The sequence below is a fragment of the Staurois parvus genome, unplaced genomic scaffold (genome assembly GCF_062004578.1).
Source record: "Staurois parvus isolate SC_StPar_1 unplaced genomic scaffold, SC_StPar_1.0 ptg000437l, whole genome shotgun sequence".
NCBI classification, from domain to species: Eukaryota; Metazoa; Chordata; class Amphibia; order Anura; family Ranidae; genus Staurois; species Staurois parvus.
Genome location: NW_028318233.1, coordinates 4,188,512 through 4,210,083, shown reverse-complemented (window position 1 = coordinate 4,210,083; position 21,572 = coordinate 4,188,512). Strand labels below are relative to the sequence as shown.

Genomic DNA, 21,572 nt, shown 5'->3' with positions numbered 1-21,572 from the left:
GGCAGCCACCCTGTGTCACAGCAGCCATGAAATGCTTTGACATAGTGTTGAGTTAACAACAGCTGCAGCTGGGTCTTGTGTGATTCCCGGGCGTCAGGACTGTTGGTGTCACGATATAAGGTCAGGTTCAGAGACCAGTTGCTACAGCAGTTGTAAGGCTTACCTGAAACCAGCAGGATTGGTACACCAGTGGCCCATCCTGGGAAGGACGCAGGCTCACCTGAGGTGCGGGGTCTAAGCATCCAGAGCTCCTAATGGTGGAGATGGATTTGGCTGCGTGTGAATGCCAGGTCGCAGATCTCAGGATCACCCCACCAGGGAATGAGTAGGCTGGAAACCAAAAGCGGATCAACAGTTCAGGGATCAAACAGAAGCGGAGTCAGTCACAAGCCAAGGTTCGGTCACCAATGGTAGTAGATAGGATGAGGCAGAATCGTAGTCAGTAGCAAGCCAAAGGTCGGTAACGTAGATGAAGACAGCAGCAGGAACAGTAAGCAGGATATTGGCTGGTAAGGCACAATAATCTGGCAACCAGGAAGTGCAGAGACATGGCTTTTATAGGAAGTTCATGGGAGGAGCAAGGAGTTCAAGGTTCAAGACAAAACAGGGCAAAGGCAGGATCATCCAAAGAATTGTCAAGGGAGCTGTCCAGCATTCCAGGTGGCTCAGTGAGAAGAAACACTGTCTCTCACTGCAGAAGGCCCTGGTTCAATTCCAGGCTCTGACAGTTGGCGTGTTCGAGTAGGTTTGATGAGTCTAGTAGGGCAAGGAAGGTATATAAACTGGGAACTTAGCCTGATGAGGGAGGAGTGCAATTGGGGAACATCTAAGGTATAAGTTAGTCTGAGTCCCCTAGAGAATCAACCAAAGGGGGAGCCAGTTAACGTCAGAAAATAAAGTGGGGTGGGAGGACCTGAGCTTTCAGTCAAACACAGTGGTACAGGTAGGGCTATGTAAGAATCAAGCCCCGAGCTCAATAGATAGGGAGAACTGCAACATATATGCTGCAGCTCCCTTCAAGGAGATGGAGTGTCTAAGGACTGTTTATAAAAAAAAAAAAAAACTATGTACATGCAATATCCTAAGGTGATAGGTATGGGGGAGATGTACAGTATTAAAGATAATGTTCTGTCTTTCCCATATTCATGACCAGGTAGTATGCTAATAGTCTTGCACAATTAAAGGATATCTTGGTGCTGTAAGTTTATCAGGGAAACTGCTTACAATTTTGCAAAGTCAGCGACTAAGAGTCAATAACAGTAACTGTGTGCCCAATGTGGGCTGAACGGAGAGTCAGTAATGGTTCCACTTGAGAGTTGGAGAGGAGGACGAACAGATGTTCCACAGGATGCTATCAATCTATGGAGTCTGGAGGGCCTTAGGCTGGTGAGGCAAAGCGACCTCGCTTGTTGGGGCTGCGGTGATTAGACCCATAGGTAGAGGTGGTGGCTTTCAGTGGAGAGCAAGAAGCAGATCTGCGGCAGTGTCATTTCTCTGCAGGTGGTGGTAAAGGAATCGCCAGGTGTAGTTCTTGTAAGAGAGCCTGAAGTTCTTCGGGGGAATTACAGATGTGCTTGATTCTCTGGTATGTAAAGCAAAGGCTGAAAGGGAAGCCCCAGGTGTAGACGATATGATGGCGTTGCAGGGTCAATAGGTAAGGTTTGAGGGACCTACATTTGGAGATAGTCAGTTGCGAGAGGTCTGTGAACAGCTGGTATTCATGACCTAGGAAGGAGAGTGACTCGCGTTGCCGTGAAGCTGACAGGAGTTGCTCCATAGTGCGATAAAAATGGAGTTTAGCTATGATATCTCTAGGGGGGCCCTCTCGTTTGCGTGGGGCCAGGGCTCTGTGAATCCGATCCATTCCAAGCCTCTCCATGGGAATAGAAAGAGCCAATTCCTGGAATAAGGCCGTGATTGTGGATTGAAGATTGATAACCGATTCAGGGATACCGTGTATTCTCAGATTAGAGCGTCTGGACCTATTCTCATAATCTTCCAGCTGGGATTGAAGACTGAGATTCTCTTCTTTGAGGGACTCCAGCTCATCTGTGTGGTAAAGTGTGGCTTCTAGGTCTTCGGCTCTCAGTTCAAGTTCAGAGGTGCACTGACCTAGCTCGCGAATCTCCCTGGAGAGGCACTCTGTGATTTGGTCAGAGATCTGTTTGAGTGCTTTTTGTAACATCCGCTCAAATTGTTTCAGCAGGTCTGAGTAAAGAGAGGTCCTGTGTTGAGGGGGGGGGGGGACCAGGGTGTCTGCATCAGAGTCTTCATCCTCCTTGCTGGTGTGAGGTGTCAGCTGGGAAGAGCGGGACGTATTTGTGTGTGGAGATGGCGACTCTGCCATTTTGTAGGAGACCCACGCTAGCACCTCTCAGATGCTTTTTGGCTTACGTTTATGTTCAGACCCTCCTGAGACCATTCTCTGGATTCCCGATCATGCGGGAGGGTTGTGCTGCCATTGTGTTGACCCAGCTGCTGCTTTGTTCGGCTGTGTAAAAACCGTAGAAGTATTTAAGTAATGTTAACAAAAGGCAGGTAGAAAAGACAGCTGGGCATAATTGAATCATAAGCCAAAAATGTAATTGTCCGAGACAATTCAGATGAAAAAAATGATGCAGGTTATTTAGATCATAAATTAGAAGTTGAGACAACTGACTTTTCTAGGAAAGCCCTGAAAAATATGCTGTAAATGGTCATTCTCTCATCACAAGGGGGTAATAGTTAGGGCAGCACATAGATGAGTTAGTTTTTTTGGTTCAATCAGAAGGTTGAACAAAAAAAAAAAAACTGACTCAATTCCCTCATTCATACACGATATGGATGGGGAATTCTTGTCACTAAGCTATTGTAGTGTGACAGGGGGGATACTTCCCCACCTATAGCTTTAGCTTGCAGCACTCATCAAGTGTAGAAAATCAGACAGGGTGGTTGTACAGAAGTCGAATGGCAGACCGACCTTGATGTTTCTCTCTGTGCTCGATGAAAATGTGTTAATATTTGGACAGTTATTTGGGTATGTGGAACTCACATAAAGTGAGGTTGTTCATACAATGACAGAATGGGCTGCCCACATCATTTTGAGTATAGGTGTACCAATTCAGAATCAGAGCATCAATACAGGTTTAGGTTGCAATTCTTCTACAATCAATAGTTTACTGGTTTTCTGAACACTTCAGCCTTTCAAAACCTTCAGACAAATCCGTAAAATGTGACCTACAGAAAAGGATTACCAAAGCTTATCTTGGAAACTATGCTAATACAACATTTGGAACACACAACAAAACATCTTTGTAAATTGCTTTAGATAATGCAAAGCAAATATACTGTCTTTAATAAGACCTAACTAAACATTACACCATGGATACAGCATAACAATAATCAACATTACTGTTACATTACTTAGAAAGAGTTACTAAAATTTTATAGATGCATATATAGTATGTATCAATTAAACAAAAAATATGTAATTTGCTTTAAGCTGCATTCACATTGTCAGGACTTGTGTCATCATCTGGGTTACCTGCTGTAACCGGTGGTCAACAATGGGTGTCTCCCAGCAGTTGGGCTGTCCGAGTAATTAGGCTGCACCTGACATGGGCTGCTGGGAGGTATATAATCCTATCCATAACGGAGGTTCATTGCTTCAGTATTCTTCCTGCAAACCATATCCCTGCCAAGCCTGATCCTTGTACCTGACCCTGAGACCTGCTCCTGTGAACTGCTACCAGTAAATTGCTCCCTGAGTCCTGAAGGTACAGCCTACTGAGCTGATCACCCTTGAGCCACTAACAATCAGATCGGCTGCACCTGGGAATTGGGTCTCAGCATTTGTTAACTGCTGCAAGATGCATTCTGAGGAGGTTTTATATTATGCATTGCTTGTAAAAGAAGACAGGGGATATTGCTGCCAAATTTTGAAAGAGCAGACTAGGGAATAGTTTTTGGAATGCATCCATCTGGCTCACTCTCTTCTTGATAAGGGCAGAGTTTTCCTTCGTAGAAATTCCGCAACTCATTCAGATCTGTGCAGAGTTGGCGTTATCTAGTTTTCCTAAGGGTAGTGATGATTTTTCTCCTCCTTTTAGTGTGTCTCAGGTGGAGTCTCTGGTGTGACTATTAGAAGATGATAGACCCCATTTCCTTGAACATTATTCAGTATATTTACAAGAGGCTCTGCTGGATTGTATCAATGCAGTACATTCTCTAGTTCCATGTTTGTCAAGTAATGGGTCGCGCCCAGGAGAGGACTAGGCCGCAGGGTAAGAGCTCCCCAGCCCTCTCTAATGCCCCAAAAACACATCCGATGCCCTGACAACATAGCTTAATAAAAAACATATATAATATAAATGTTAAGACGGTCGGGACTTTCATTTTCACTGGCGCTGTGATTACTGGACTAACCATTTTGGAAGGAAGCCGTTTGTTTACTATTTAAAAAGTACATATACATTGTAGAATACTGCTAAAGTTGTTTTGTGGAATAAATTATAATGCTTTGGAACAGGGGCGGACTGACCATTTGGAAACTCGGGCACTGCCCGAGGGCCCAGGGTCAGTAGGTGGCCCCATGAGATGCCCCTGGTACCTTTTTCATAGGCTTTTTTGAGTTTGGGCAAGGACACAGGGGCCCTATGATCCCCTATTGCCCAGGGGGCCCAATGAGTTGTCCGTCCGCCCCTGCTTTGGAAATTAAATAATTTTTGGGTCGCGACTTAATGATCAAGAACAAATGTGGGTCCTGAGGTTCCACAGGTTGAGAACCACTACTCTATTCAGACAAGAGAATTTTGAATTTAATTTTTTTCAGCCCCTACTTTAAACATGATCAGATATTTCCAATTCAGCTTCAGTCAACATTCAGCAATCAACTTCTGCCTCTAGACACCAGTTTGTTCAAAGATCACCCTCTCCGTTACCCGTAGCAACCACAGCTGCAGTTCAATATACTTTGCTTCCAACTGTATGTCAGTATCCTGTCTCCACTAGCTCCAAATTTCCTGCATTTAATCTAGTGAAAACCCCTTTACTCCTCCATTGCCCCTGGCAACCCCACATAAATCCTCCTCTGTAACTGCTCCTCCTTTTCCACTATCTCTCAGTGCTGATATTACCCTTCATCTGCTGCACAATCTGTTCATAGCACTGCAATCACTTGCAAAATTCCAATGTCCTAACCTAAAAAGAAAAGGAAAGTTTTCCCAACCCATACAATTCTGCTTCTGTCCTCTCCTGCCTCCACACATGTTGCTCTGGTCCAGTCAGCCTCCATGCCAGTAATTCCAGTGCTGCCTGCCACGATGCCAGCTGCTCTGTTCCCACCTGCCACAATGCAGCTTGCAATGGTCTTGCCTGAAATGACAGCACATGCTCCGGTCAAGCTTGCTAACATGCCAGTTGATTCGGTCAAGCCTGCCACCATGCCAGATGCTCCGGTCAAGCCTGCCACCACAGCTGTCACTCCAGTCCAGCCTCCTGACCTATCCTCTGTCCTACCTTCTGCCTATTCATATTTGGGATTCTCAGTAACCAAGCTTCACTCTACGGCAAATAACATCTGCTTAATCCTGTCTTAGAAGTACCATCCATCTTTTGGACAGACTGCCTCATTCAACCAAGTGGGGCCCTCGTCCTTTTCTCCAAGCCACCCTGCACCCAGCCTGTGGTCCAGTGACCCAGCTTAACCTCAACAATATGTCACATGCTATCCAGCCTACTGGTTCTCTGTCCATAGTCAATTGTGGCTATATAGACTCTTTACTGGTTAATCAAACTGACCTCACTGATCCCCTGACCATTGCCTAGCATGATAACATGCTGCCTACTAATGAGATCCAGCCCCCTCTATACTGCCTGCTGATGGGATTCAACCAGCCTCTATACTTGCCAAGAGGTTCAGTCTGCTGCTGATACTCTGCTGTCCACTGCCAAATCTGCCTCTGGTGATCCGCTTTCCTCTGCCAAGCTTGCCTCTGATGCTCCTTTGCCTGTTGCCCAATTTGGTGATCCTAATTCTGCTTTTCAGCTGGAGGATCCTGTTCCTGATGCCCAGTCTTGGTGGTCCTTTTCCTGATGCCCAGCCTTGGTGGTCCTTTTCCTGATGCCCAGCCTGGTGGTCCTGTTCCTGACACCCAAACTGGTAGTCCTGTTCCTGATGCCCAGCCTGATAGTGCCATGCCTGCTGCCCAGCCTGATGGTCCTCTGCCTGCCTCTGATGCCTGTCTGCCTGCTGCCCAGCTTGCCTCTGATTCTCCTCTACCTGCTGCCCAGCCTGCCTCTGATGCTCCTCTGCCTGCTACCCAGCCTGCCTCTGATGCGCCTCTTCCTGCTGCCCAGCCTGCCTCTGATGCTCATCTGCCTGCTGCCCAGTCTGCCACTGCTGCTCCTCTGCCTACTGCCCAGCCTGCCTCTGATTCTCCTGTGCTCGCTGCCCAACCTGTCCCTGATGCTCCTGTGCTCACTGCCCAGTCTTCCGCCAATGGTTTTGTGCAAGCTGCCTGGCTAGTCTTCGATACCAGGGTCTAATTCGCTGTTGGGTCTAATTCTGGTGCTCCTCCAAGTTTGTTGCATGCCTGGCATGGGCTACCCAATCGTTCTAAGATCCCAATTGCTGTCTCTCTTGAGTCCCTCTTGTGGTCATATGTTTCTGTTGCGCTAAGGCCGAATAGTCCAGATACAGTATCTCACAGAAGCAAGTAAACCCCTCACATTTTTGTAAATTTTTTTTATATCTTTTCATGTGACAACACTGAAGAAATTACAATTTGCTACAATGTAAAGTAGTGAGTGTACAGCTTGTATAACAGTGTAAATTTGCTGTCCCCTCAAAATAACTCAACACACAGCCATTAATGTCTAAACCGCTGGAAACAAAAGTGAGTACACCCCTAAGTGAAAATGTCCAACTTGGGCCCAATTAGCCATTTTTCCTCCCGATGTCATGTGACTCATTAGTGTTACAAGGTCTTGGGTGTGAATGGGGAGCAGGTGTGTTAAATTTGGTGTTATTGCTCTCACTCTCTCATACTGGTCATTGGAAGTTCAACGTGGAACCTCATGGCAAAGAACTCTCTGAGGATCTGAAAAAAATAATTGTTGCTCTACATAAAGATGACCAGGCTATAAGAAGATTGCCAAGACCCTGAAAGTGAGCTGCAGAATGGTGGCCAAGACCATACTACGGTTTAACAGGACAGGTTCCACTTAGAACAGGCCTCACCATGGTTGACCAAAAAAGTTGAGTGCATTTGCTCAGCATCATATCCAGAGGTTGTCTTTGGGAACCAGACGTATGAGTGCTGCCAGCATTGCTGCAGAGGTTGAAGGGGTGGGTGTCACCCTGTCATTGCTCAGACCATACGCCGCACGCTGCATCAAATTGGTCTGTATGGCTGTCGTCCCAGAAGGAAGCCTCCTCTAACGATGATGCACAAGAAAGCCCGTAAACAGTTTGGTTCAGATGGTGTCACGTTGTGTGGCAGCAACCAGGTGAGTAGTACAAAGACAAGTGTGTCTTGCCTACAGTCAAGCATGGTAGTGGGAGTGTCATGGTCTGGGGCTGCATAAGTGCTGCCGACACTGGGGAGCTACAGTTCATTGAGGGAACCATGAATGCCAACATGTACTGTGACATACTGTAGCAGAGCATGCTCCCCTCCCTTCAGAGACTGGGCCACAGGGCAGTATTGCAACATGATTAATGACCCCAAACACACCTCCAAGACGACCACTGCCTTGCTAAAGAAGCTGAGGGTAAAGGTGATGGACTGGCCAAGCATGTCTCCAGACCTAAACCCTATTGAGCATCTTTGGGGCATCCTCAAATGGAAGGTGGACAAGTGCAAAGTCTCTAACATCCACCAGCTCCGTGATGCCATCATGGAGGAGTGGAAGAGAACTCCAGTGGCAACCTGTGAAGCTCTGGTGAACTCCATGCCCAAGAGGGTTAAGGCAGTGCTGGAAAATAATGGTGGCCACATAAAATAGACACTTTGGGCCCAATTTGAACATTTTCACTTAGGGGTGTACTCACTTTTGTTGCCAGCGGTTTAGACATTAATGGCTGTGTGTTGTTATTTTGAGGTGACAGCAAATTTACACAGTTGTACAAGCTGTACACTCACTACTTTACATTGTAGCAAAGTGTAATTTCTTCAGTGTTGTCACATGAAAAGATATAATAAAATATTGACAAAAATGTGAGGGGTGTACTCACTTCTGTGAGATACTGTACCTACTTTGGAATTAAGAGCTGCATTCACCTGTTCAGCCCCAGTAATAGAGGTCTTCTTGGAAAGGGCAGAGTTCCATCTGAACCTTGTTCTGACCTAGGTGGTACCTCTACAATCCCAGGTACATTAAGCGATCCTTGCTGGGTGACCAAAGCCTTGGGAAGACTTGTGTGGCTGTGTGAGTGTACAGCAGTTTCTGGCAACCAAGTTAATGAATGTCCAGTTGCGATGGGACACCCTGGCTTCAGAGTAACTGTATGGACCAGGGATACTGGTGTTAGGCCTTCAGTTGGCCTTGGGGGTACCAGCGTTGGGACATACGCTGCATTTGGGATGTGCAAGTTTCAGATGTTGCGCTGCTTTAGGGATTTGACATATAGGGAATCCAGACAGTTTTTGGACCCCGGCAGAGGGTAACCAGAACCAGTCAGCTTCCAGACCCTGGTGGTGGGGAACAAGGACTTATGTCATCACCTGGGTCATCTGCTGGTGGCACTGTGGTTTCCAGAGTCAAAGGGCGCAGTTCCGGTGGTCACCAGCATGTGTATCCCAGCAGCTGGGCTGTCTGAGTAATAAGGCTGCACCTGACGTGGGCTGCTGGGAGGTATATAATCTTACCCATAGCTGAGGTTCAGTGCTTCAGTTTTCATGCAAGCCATGTCCCTGCCTGAGCCTGATCCTTGTACCTGACCCTAAGACCTGTTCCTGTGACCTGCTCCTTGCATCCAGCTCCCAGTACCTTGCTCCCTGCTTCCCTTATCTCCTGTCCTGACCTTGTCCTGCCCATGTGTGTTCCCTCCATTTTGTATATAGTTAGTTTATTTGGGGTTTTGCACTGTTACATTTATTTTGTCACTTGCATTGTTTATGATTTGCTGGTGTTGATGTTGGAAGTGTGTCATTTGTTTCAATAAACTTATTTTAACCTTATTCAGTCCGATTCTTGATTCCTTTAGGTACAGCCTACTGATCTGATCACCTTTACTGGATACCTGCATCCCTGACACACACTATAGCTTTTCAGGAACACATGCAAAAACACAGAAAACATTTTTGTGCATTGTTCCACTACATGCATTTGGCATGTCATTCAATCCAACAGGCTGCCCTACATGTGTGAAAGTGGTTCCTTTTTCCACTTAAAGTGTCACTTTTTCTTTAATTGTGTGTTTGTCTCACTTTTTTTTTTTCACACGAAAATTGCACGTCTGTTTTACCAAATTTGGAGTGCCATTAACAATGAATGGCACTGCAAGCACAACACACATTTTTGTGGATGTAGCTTTAGTCATTGTTTACTGCAGCAATTAAATGGAGTAAAATGAAGGTAGCAATGTCTGTCATGATAGATGTACAATAATATCAAAACAGGCAAAGAAACATTTAACAAATATGGCAAAGGAAAATATGAAAACCAATATCAATCCTTGGAAGCTGCTGTGACTCCTTTTAAAATTCAAAATTTTATTGCCAAAACTTTCTTGCCCAGACCTTCTTTTCTAGTCCAGTTATGTCAAGATGTGGACTGTCAACAATATCTTGGCACACTCTTCTACAGATTTTAGTTGCTAACTGTTCCAGGCCAGAAGATTTCATTCTCACCTTTCACCTGTCCTTGAAAAAGAAAGCACTGGCACAGGAAAAGGGACACAGACAAAAAGAAAAACTTCACAGAAGGTCTAACTTGAAATTCCTTCCACAGCTAAAAAAACAAATTTGAAACAGTCTACATAATTTCATTACAAACACACTAAAACTATTTGTAACCACAAGATCATTTGCTGGTTCACTACAGATTCAAATTAAGTGTTGTGCTTAACACAATATTTACCAAATTCAGAATGAAATATAGAAATGCACAAGCGTTGGAAAAGAATGGACACATTTTTGTCCTAGTGGATTGCCAGAAAATTACCAGAGCTTTTGGAACAGAGAAAATAGCCTCAGTATCATAGCAGGGAACTCTCACAATCTCTTTCCAGAGACTCTGGCTACTGAGTCTGCCTACCACAGGCAGGCTGCTGGGAGTTACATTTACGCTCAGTCTCTAAACTGTGTCCTAGTTCTGTGAAGGGAACCAAGTTGTATAATGTGAGGGTTCAATGAGCTAACACCCCTACATGTTCAGAACAGCAATAAGTGAGCACTCCTTGCAGCGGTATTCTATGGTTTGTTTCCAACATGGAGCATAAGGTGGGTAATGTCTACTGCAATGGTATCTTGTGCTTCCTGTTAGAATTGATGACCCCCAGCTTAATTTTTTTTTTTTTTTTTTGACAAGTGGGGAAGGACAGAGACATACCTAGGGGGTTTCCTTGGGTACCACCACTTAGGGGGTGCTTCTGTGGCCAACACTGGACATATACACTGGCCAGTTAGGGTTCCTATCTGACCTGGTAATTTGTTCCTGTGACAGGTGCAGTGTCAGTCCCAGGCCATCTTTACCAAATTGTGGCTGGTCAAACTCACACCATACTGTCACTGATATGCAACAATGACCTTCTCAACCTCACCCTAGACAGTTTTTTTTCCAGCTTCTGGGACCACAAACACATGTCAACAGAGTAATTGTCACTTGGTTTAGATCTATCACGCTGCCACCAGATAGGGTTCGGCCCATCATCCATTCACAATACTAGCGATAACACATATGACTTGAAATAACCGTCTGTAATACAAACTGTCACTACAGACAGGTATATCATGAGATTTACATTGTAGTAGCCCTCTTCATAGAAAAAGGGATCTTTGAGTTCTGTGTTAGTGCATCAGTGACAATATTAACACTTTTCAGAACATTGTTTAGTAACAGAAAAAGAATATTACAAAGGAATAAAGAGACAATAATGCAACAGCAAGACAAAAAGGAATTTAGAAAGAAAATATTTAAACGGTTAGTTCACCTTTATCAGAAACCTGCCTATGCAGATAAGGGGTGTCTGTAGATTAAAACAAACCATGTAGCTCTGACTAAAGTTGAATAATTCCCTTGCTATAGGTGTAGGCCATTTATGTACCTCATGAAGCCTAAGTGGAATACTCCCAAGACGTTGCTAGGAAGTTGCTAAGTGAGGCCTAGTAATTACTGCCAGCTCCGCCATTACAGAAGTGAGCAGTTTCTGATTCAGACCCCCTCACATGCTCTTTTGCTCCCCTGATACAGTAACTCTAAGCTCAGCCACTGAGAGCTCACTCCTGTGAGGGTGGAGGTGAGCAGTAATGACTAGGCCTCACCTAGCAATGTCCTGGGAGTATTCCAGTCAGGCTTTAGGAGGTATATAAATGGCCTACACCTAATGCAAGGGTATTATTCAGCCTTAGTCCAAGCCGTATAGTTTGTTTTTATCTGCAGACATCCGTTATTGGCATAGGCAGTGATTTGGTAAAGGTGAACTAACCCTTTAATAGAATCCTGGGTCTGTGCATTCAGCAGAGTCCAGTCAAAGAGCAAGATGGATCAGTGGTTCTCATAGATCTTGGCTGATATTCCTTGTGTTTGATGTTGAAGGAGAGCTCCAGACTGTTGATGCAGCCCCTCTTTTCTTGTGCACGAAAAGGGTGTTGACAGAAATGATCTGACCAATCAAGAGGTCCGAAAAATGGCCAATGGTATGTCCCCATGTTTATGATCATGTAGGGGCTCTCCCATGGATACAGTTTTCTATAGGTATTACTATATTTAAATACCTACAGGTTAAGTTGTATTTTATTTTGCAGCATGAAATTACCTTAATTAAATTAATCCAAATATTATAAGTATTGGATGGCTATTTTATCTAGGAGAGGTAAGGTGTCCCGTTTGCCTCCAGCACCTTTTAATATAGTGGTGTTTGTAATTAAAATGTTGCTAAATGATTGATGTCTACAAGAAAAGATAGACAGCATTGTGTATTTGTCACCGACTCCAGCTAAGCTATTTATGACAGGTGCTAAATATGATACTATTAGGAAGAGGGACACTTGTTAAGCATCCAGTTACTCAAGTCTAAAAACCTGTCAGTTTTACGATGGTCCGAAGACTAAGATATGGATTGGGTTAGATTCTGCTCTAATCCTATCAAAGTACTATTAAGGGTGTTTTGAATGCAGCCAAAAGGTTGTTGATTGTATAGGATGCCTTCCTGGGATGATGTAAAGGGGATCACTGCTGTTATGTGTCTCCTCTTGTTACAAACTGTCACAACTGACTAAAAGCAACAATATATTCACCTCAGTTCCAGTGATGCAGCGTCTCTCTGCTACACGCCTCGCCACGGAAATCTTTGAGTGGTCAGCTTCCAGGTTTCAATTGCTGGCCGCTGTCATCGTCTGGGTGTGGATGACCCATGCGCGGGAGTTCCGTCATATTCAGCATTGCCATATTTGTACAGTAAGCTGAACATTCGCAGCTCATTGTACAGGGGCGGATAGACAGATAAATAACTTTAATGCAGAAGAGACAAAGCATGACTCTTCTGAATTAAAATTTCTGCCTGACATTTTTTATTATTTTTAGTTACGATTCCACTTTAAGAATTCTGAACAACATGTTGGCTTTGTCCTTTCACAAAGCCTTTTGAGGGGCCCAGTCCACATTATTATTACAGATACTGTCAGTACAATATCTGTCAATCCCCAACTGCTGTCCTGCCATTCAACTGGAATATCCATGTGCAGTCAAGCTTTTAGTCATCAGTGCCAAACACAGAATAAAGGACATGTTTGAATTCTGTCTTTCCAGGATGCCCAGGGAGCTTAAAGACCAGGAGAGGTATTATGAACCCACCCTTTATCTCTTAAGTATCTCACCTTCTGTCAGAAAAGGGTAACAACATATGCAGCATGGATGACACAGAACACATGCTCACACAGAACCTGAACTGGTCCCAAAATATTGCAGCTATAACCATAGTAGACTTGACTACTACAGTAATTTCCAGCTTCCCCAGGGGCCATCAGGTATGAGGTATGTAAACCTATGCTGTGCGTCCAAAGGCCCCATACAATTTAACCCCATCTATGCTTACCACGCTGAAAGCCTGGACAATGGGTCTTCAATTTGAATTCATTCCACCTGGCACACGGTCTCCCCGTACCCCTCTTTGGCTCATCCCTTCCCTCCCCCATTTTTTACTCTTCCAGATCCCTTGGTTTGGGCTAAGTACAAAATAAAAGTGTTGGAGCATATTATCGCACATCATAGACTACTACCTTTCCACTCTATTAAACAAAAGTTCAATCTCCCCTCCCACTATCAGTTTAGATACCTCCAAATTGCCCATGCCTTTGACACTCTGTTCCTTGGTCTGCAGCTAGAACTCTCCTATTCTGAATCAGAGTCCATACTGCGAGTACCTGACTTGGAAAAGCCCACCTCCAGGCTCTTCAGATATATATTGACTGCAGCTTTACCAACAAAAGTGGAGTACTGATGTTCTGGAGATGAATGATGAAGACTGGTCTGAAGTATGGGACTTTCCCTTTAACCACCTGGAACCATTAGGGGCAAACTAATACAATTTAAAATTGTTCATAGAGCTTATCTGACTCTACACAGACCCCACAAAATGAATTCCTCCATATCCCCCACATGCTGGCAATGTTCACACTCCGTGGGAGACTACATACTTGTCTTCTGAGAGTGTCCTGCTATAGTGGTATACTGGCGACAGGATCTAGAGGTTATTAATTCAGTGGTACAAATCCTCATTGCCTTATCACCAAGATTTTGTCTCTTATGCCTAGTCAAAGAACTAGCTCTCAGGTTGGCAACAAAAATACTTTTAAGTCTTCTCCTGTTCTAAGCCCAGAAAGCCATTGCTCTTCATTGGAAAAAGCCTTCTCCACCCTCGGTTTCATTTTGGATGAAGCTGGTCAACTCAGTTTTACCCTTGTACCAAGACATATACCATAATAGGGTCTGCCCGACAAAGTTTAACAAAGTCTGGTCTAGGTGATTGGTCATTACTCTTACATGTGATTATTTTGTGCATGAGCCTTGCAACTTGTTCTTTAAATGTTTTTTTGTTTTTTTTTTACTTTTTTAATATATTTTTTGGAATTGCACCTGGGCATTGTCTCCTGCGCAAGCCACACCTTTTGTATTTTGCCCATGTATGTTACTATTGTATGTCTGTAAACTCAAATAAACATATTCTGGAAAAAAAACCTATGTTGTACCAAGCATGCAACACAGATCATTCCTGGAGTTAACGAAGTATAATCAAACTGATTTTTTACTGTTACATTTTTTTTTACAACTTCATTTTACATAAATTCCAGTTACCTTTTAGCATTGTTCTCCCAATGGAGCCACAAGTTAAACTGGGAAGACCGCTTCTTGCACCTAACAATGTAGTTGCTTCCAGCAGTGCCCCACTTATGAACTGAGATGTGGTTGTTCTATGCAAAGTTGCAAAAAATCCAGAATAATCATTTTGTTTCACAGGCAGATGAGTGATGTTGGCAACCAGGGGGATCAAACATTTTTCAAGCAGGCACACAGAAAGGTGATCACTGTCAGTTTCCCCATTGTAGATACTGCAATTCTGTAAAAGAAAAAAAATGTATTTACTATGTACATGTAAAATAATATATTACATTATTAATCTGATGACTTTTTTCTCCCAGTGTTTTTTCTACAAATTCAAACCATGCTATCAATGTCCTACTTGTGATCTTCATTCCAAGTAGCACACACTATCAATTTCTAAGACCCACCACAAGTACCCCCCACACCCTCTAAACGCTGAAGAGGAGAGCACTGTTGAGATATTACAGATATCAGAAACCTGAATAGATCCTACATTAGTGGAGTATCAGAACTGAATAGAGTTTGGATTTATTGCAGTGCTTTGTAGGATACGTGGGGTAGGGGTAAACTCAGGCACTGCAAGTCTGACACCACTAGGTATTTTGGTGGTACCTTAACGCTTACGGTGTAAAGTGGTATCATGTGATCTGATGGCACAGGAAACATCTTGCTCTGTGCTGCATATTGGGCATCAAACCGCAGAGTGAATGTAATTTGTGTTACTGAAATATTATTTTAATGTGGTGTATTCATGTGCAGAATGTACCATAATAAAATATTATTTATTTTATATATAAACAAAGTATATTTTTCAACAAAAAAACAGTACTGAATACAGTGGCTGCCTAAATTTTGGTTTATGTTATACAGGTGAAACTCCAAAAATTTTAATATCGTGCAAAAGTTCATTTATTTCAGTAATGCAACTTAAAAGGTGAAACTAATATATGAGATAGACTCATTACATACAAAGCAAGATAGTTCAAGCCGTGATTTGTCATAATTGTGATGATTATGGCTTACAGCTCATGAAAACCCCAAATCCACAATCTCAGAAAATTAGAATATTGTGAAAAGGTGCAATATTCTAGGCTCAAAGTGTCCCACTCTAATCAGCTAATTAAGCCATAACACCTGCAAAGGGTTCCTGAGCCTTCAAATGGTCACTCAGTCTGGTTCAGTAGGAATCGCAATCATGGGAAAGACTGCTGACCTGACAGTTGTGCAGAAAACCATCATTGACACCCTCCATACGGAGGGAAAGCCTCAAAAGGTAATTGCAAAAGAAGTTGGATGTTCCCAAAGTGCTGTATCAAAGCAGATTAATAGAAAGTTATGTGGAAGGGAAAACTGTGGAAGAAAAAGGTACACAAGCAGCAGGGATGACAGCAGCCTGGAGAGGATTGTCAGGAAAAGGCCATTCAAAAGTGTTGGGGACTCACAAGGAGTGGACTGAGGCTGGAGTCAGTGCATCAAGAGCCACCACACACAGATGGATCTTGGACATGGGCTTCAAATGTCGTATTCCTCTTGTCAAGCCGCTCCTGAACAACAAACATCAGAAGCGTCTTACCTGGGCTAAAGAAAAACAGACCTGGTCTGTTGCTCAGTGGTCCAAAGTCCTCTTTTCTGATGAGAGCAACTTTTGCATCTCATTTGGAAAACAAGGACCCAGAGTATGGAGGAAGAATGGAGAGGCACACACTGCAAGATGCTTGAAGTCCAGTGTGAAGTTTCCACAGTCTGTGTTGATTTGGGGAGCCATGTCATCTGCTGGTGTTGGTCCACTGTGCTTCATTAAGTCCAAGGTCAACGCAGCCATCTACCAGGAGATTTTGGAGCACTTCATGCTTCCTTCCGCCGATGAGCTTTATGGGGATGCTGACTTCATTTTCCAGCAGGACTTGGCGCCTGCCCACACTGCCAAAAGCACCAAAACCTGGTTCAATGACTGTGGAATTACTGTGCTTGATTGGCCAGCAAACTCGCCTGACCTGAACCCCATAGAGAATCTATGGGGCATTGCCAAGAGAAAGATGAAAGACATGAGACCGAACAATGCAGAAGAGCTGAAGGCCGCTATTGAAGCATCCTGGTCTTCCATAACACCTCAGCAGTGAAACAGGCTGATAGCTTCCATGCCATGCCGCATTGAGGCAGTAATTGCTGCAAAAGGGGCCCAAACCAAGTACTGAGTACATATGCATGCTTATGCTTTTCAGAGGTCCGATATTGTTCTATGTACAATCCTTGTTTGATTGATTGCATGTAATATTCTAATTTTCTGAGATTGTGGATTTGGGGTTTTCATGAGCTGTAAGCCATAATCATCACAATTATGACAAATCACGGCTTAGACTCATTACATGCAAAGCAAGATAGTTTATCTCATATATTAGTTTCACCTTTTAAGTTGCATTACTGAAATACATGAACTTTTGCTCGATATTCAAATTTTTCGAGTTTCACCTGTATACTTCATTAAGTTTTTTGCTCTTGATAAGTAAACAGCAATGCATGATTAACCGCCTCCCACCCGCTATATAGTAATATGACAGACGCAAGGCGGTTCTCTCGTTCTGGGAGGACGTCATATGACGTCCTCCCATTCTAACCGCGCATGCGCGGCTCCCGGAGAGCACAGCGCGGCGATCGGCAGTGCGCTGTGTCCCTCGGACATAGCGGATCGCCGATCCGCGGAAAGAGCCAAAGATGTCAGCTCGGTCATGTGATCAGCTGTGTCCAATCACAGCCGATCACATGTAAACAGGGAAATGCCGGTTATCTGCATTTCTCTCCCCTTGAGCTGTCACACTGACAGCTCGTGAGGAGAGGAGAGCCGGTAATCAGCTTTCCTCGGAGGGGACATGTACACAGATCATCAGAGCACTGATGATCAGTGTGCCCTGATGATCTGTGTAGCCCCAGCAGCGACACCTGTCAGTGTCCATCAGTGCCAGCTCTCAGTGCTCATCCATGCCACCTGCCAGTGCCCAGCAATGCCACATTTCAGTGCCCATCAGTGCCACATCAATGCCACATATCAGTGCCCACCTGAGCTGCCTTTCAGTGTCACCCATCAGTGCCACCTATCAATGCCAGTCAGTGCCACCTATCAGTGCTGCCAATCAGTGCCATCTATCAGTGCCAGTCAGTGCCGCCTATCAGTGCCAGTCAGTGCCACCTATCAGTGTGCAGCAGTGCCGCCTATCAGTGCCCGTCAGTGCTGCTTATCAGTGCCAGTCAGTGCCACCTAACATGCCAGTCAGTCTCGCCTATCAGTGCCACCTATCAGTGCCCATCAGTGATGCCTGTCAATGCCCATCAGTGCCACCTACCAGTGCCTCCTCATCAGTGCCACCTATCAGTGTCCATCAGTGCAGCCTATCAGTGTCCATCATTGCAGCCTATCAGTGCCCAACAGTGCATCCTATCAGTGCCCATCAGTGCAGCCTCATTAGCGCACATCAGTGAAGGAGAAAAATCACTTATTTACAACATTTTATAACAAAAACTAAGAAAAAACTTTTTTTTTTCAAAATTTTCAGTGGTTTTTAGTGTGTTTAAGAAAAAAAAATCTAGAGGTGATTAAATACCACCAAAATAAAGCTCTATCTGTTGCAAAAAAATGATAAAAATTTCATATGGGTACAGTGTTGCATGATCGCGCAATTATCATTCAAAGTGCAACAGCGCTGAAAGCTGGAAATTGGCCTGGGCAGGAAGGGGGTATAAGTGCCCTGTAGGCTAGTGGTTAAAGTAATTGTAAATTATGAATACACAAGTTACTAGATGTGTAGACAGAAGGACACAGATATGTACAGACACTTCATTTCATAGGTTATGCAACATTTTTACTAGGCTAGGCAGCCTATGGGAGCTGTTCTTAAACTAGTTGTTTCAGTAGGACCCACATGCCAGGATAACCAGCTTCAAAACAGCTGGGGAGTTTACTTTCTGCCAATGTGTGAATTAATCAGCGTATAGCTCTGTTCTATAGTGTACAGCCATGACTATATGACATCATCTGCAAATCTGCCAACCACCATATGAAGTATCTAACACAGACCACCTTGCAGCTCAATAAAGTGCCATTCATAACATAACATTATGATGCCCTTTCTATCCCATTGTATAAAACAAAACAAGTAAAAAAAAAACACACATACCCTTAGAGTGGTTCTAAAGTCTCAAGGTTTTTTACCTAAATGTATTTGATGTATTAAGGTAAAAAAACCTTCTAGGTGCAACTTACCTGAGCTCCATCTCGATCCAACAATGTGCATGAGAGCAGTGGCTCTCCCAGGTCTCACTCTCCTCATTGGTTTATACAGCAGTGGGAGCCATTGGCTCCTACTGTTGTCAGTCACAGCTAGTGAGCCAATGAGGAAAGAGCGGGGCCAAGCCATGCTCTGTGTGTGAACAGACAGAGTGGCTCAGGAGTGAGCCTGCTTGAGTGCCCTCATAGCAAGAGGCTTGCTATTGAGGGTATTAGACAGGGGGGAGGAGCCTGGATCGCCAGCAGGGGACCAGAAAAAGAAGATGATCAAGCTGCTCTGTGCAAAACCATTAAACAGAGCAGGTAAATATAACATATTTGTTATTATTCTTCTTATATTACAACCTTTAGAATCAGTTTAACTTTCCCCCAGCTTCCATACTGCAGGGGGTGACAACAAGTTCCTTCTGACAAGATCTTGCAGAATGCGGAGCAGCCCAAATTTCACAAGGTGAAGCTACAGCATAGTGCAGAAGTGCATCCACACAAGATCTGAGTTACTTGGCACCCTTACCCAACTGCCATGGCCAGAATCAGGCGAAAGGCAAGTGTATTTAATATGCATTTTCCTTACAAGTAATATTTTGTCTCATATATTTTAGCGTTTTTGCACTGAGGAAGAGAGAAAACCAAATAAGCAGATCTTGCATTTTTAGTGCAAGGTGAACTTTAACAGCACAATTACATGAAGCCTCAGGACAAAAATTCAGATATATAAGGAGAACACATCTCACTAACAATAAAAAAAACCACAGCATGTATATGCACACTCAAAAGGTCAGTATAGCTAGTGATTTATAAATAATCCCTAAACAACTGAAATAACTAATTTACAACTTTCAGCCAAATAATGAAACACATTTGAGAAAAAGCATTCAGAAAAAGTGAGATGCGGTGAATGAAGCAAGACCCGATGTCTACAGTAAATTAGAGTTTCTTTTAACAGCAACAGGAAAAAATGCCTTGTTGACAAAAAAAGGAGACAGTGTTTCCTTGGACGGATTATACATGAAATAATGGTGTTAATCTAACATGTGTAAAGTGTCTTCAAGACTGTCGCCAGAATATCTGTTCGTTGTAGAACATTTTCCAATTCTGTTCCTTTTCATAAGAGACTGTTCTTGCACTGAAATATTTATTCTTTATAATTTACAGCCAGCGTTTGAGCATGGCATTATATAAATAAATATAAACTACCTTTTTTGGTAGTTACTTCAAAATATTTACTTTTTCAACAGACTACTAAAACTGTGTCCAGTTACGGTTGTCTTATTCTTGCTCCGTTGCACTGTTCTCCTCTACAGAACAAATGTTTGCTCCTAAATTACTTTTTTTTTTTTAAGAGCATTTGAACGTAAAAGAATGTTGGTAATCAAAATTGTAAATACTGTACGTCAAGTAAGTAGGTTGTTTGAGACTCATGAAAGTGTAATTGTATATTCACAACACAGTGATCCCTTACAGTGCATACAACGCACATTATGATGCAAGTAATGGGTGTTGTGTAAAAGCAGCCCTTTTAACTGAAGAAGCTCCCAAACATACCACAACATATCCAAATTGCATCTGCACATTTTTGTTAACACAGATATTCACAGTGAATTGTAGTACATTACTGTGCAATGTATGGCACCAAACGTAAGGCGAACCAATTGTGCATTACCACGGTTAATTGAGCTTTACCACAGCATGCCATTTTAATGGGCCCTAAGTGTTTCAAGCTCATATGATAAGGGAGAGAGTGATAAGCAGTTTCTCTTATTGTTTTATTTCCTATCAAGCACGATGTACAACTTTAAATAAAAAAAAAAAAGAAGTAAATGTGTCTAGGCCGAGAGGCATGATCTGAGAATATTTTTTTCTCAGTCTGCTGCAGGCAGGAGGAATCATTTTTATAGTCTCTCTTTCCCCCAGTGATTACTCATGCTGTAAATTTGTAAGGTAAGAGTCTGAAGCAAGGGGCTAGTAAATATATATGTACACACAGCCCAGAACATACAGGCCACTGTGCAGACAGCAAGTTTTACATGCTTGAGTTATGGATTTCTGGAAAATAAAGTAAAGAAGATAATTTCCAGAAGTATTGTCATCACTTTGTGAGGTATAAGAGAGTACTGTATAAGTGCCTTATTTCAGCTACAATCACCTTACATACTGAGAGGTAAAAAAAAAATACTTCCAAGTATTACATTACATAGAATGCATACAATGAACTTAAAGTGGTTCTAAAGCAGAGCAGCCCCGTTCCTCCTCTTCTCAGGTCCTGCATCAGCACTCATGGCCCCTCCCCCCCAGAGTGCACACCATAGCAAGCTGCTTGCTATGGGGGCACTAGTGCAGGCTCGCTCCTAAACCACCTGTGTGTGTCTAAAAGACACACAAAGCATGGCTCAGGGCTGCCCCAATCCCTCCTCACTGGCTGCGACTGACAGCAGCTGAAGCCAAAGGCCAATAACTCAACTCTCGTGTGCATCGCTGAATCAGGCTCAGTGCACAATGCGTAGAAGGCGCCAACTGTCTGTAGAGTCAATATCTAAAGACCTCCAAACTTCGTGTGGCCTTCAGATTAGCACAACAGTACGTATAGAGCTTCATGGAATGGGTTTCCATGGCCGAGCAGCTGCATCCAAACCTTACATCACCAAATGCCATGTACAGCGTTAGATGCAGTGGTGTAAAGCGCGCCGCCACTGGACTCTAGAGCAGTGGAGACGTGTTCTCTGGAGTGACAAAACATGCTTCTCTGTCAATCCAATGGGTTTGGCGGCTG

General features: G+C 43.6%; 1 protein-coding gene across 1 annotated transcript in view; it reads right to left on the bottom strand.

The window, feature by feature from the left end:
• Window positions 1-21,572, bottom strand: part of PLCE1 (phospholipase C epsilon 1) — a 596,448-nt gene that overhangs the window by 411,041 nt on the left and 163,835 nt on the right. Inside the window, exon 3 of the mRNA XM_089687781.1 lies at window positions 14,497-14,758. Coding sequence (XP_089543907.1) covers window positions 14,497-14,758 — 262 coding nt within the window. The remainder of the gene's footprint in view (window positions 1-14,496; window positions 14,759-21,572) is intronic.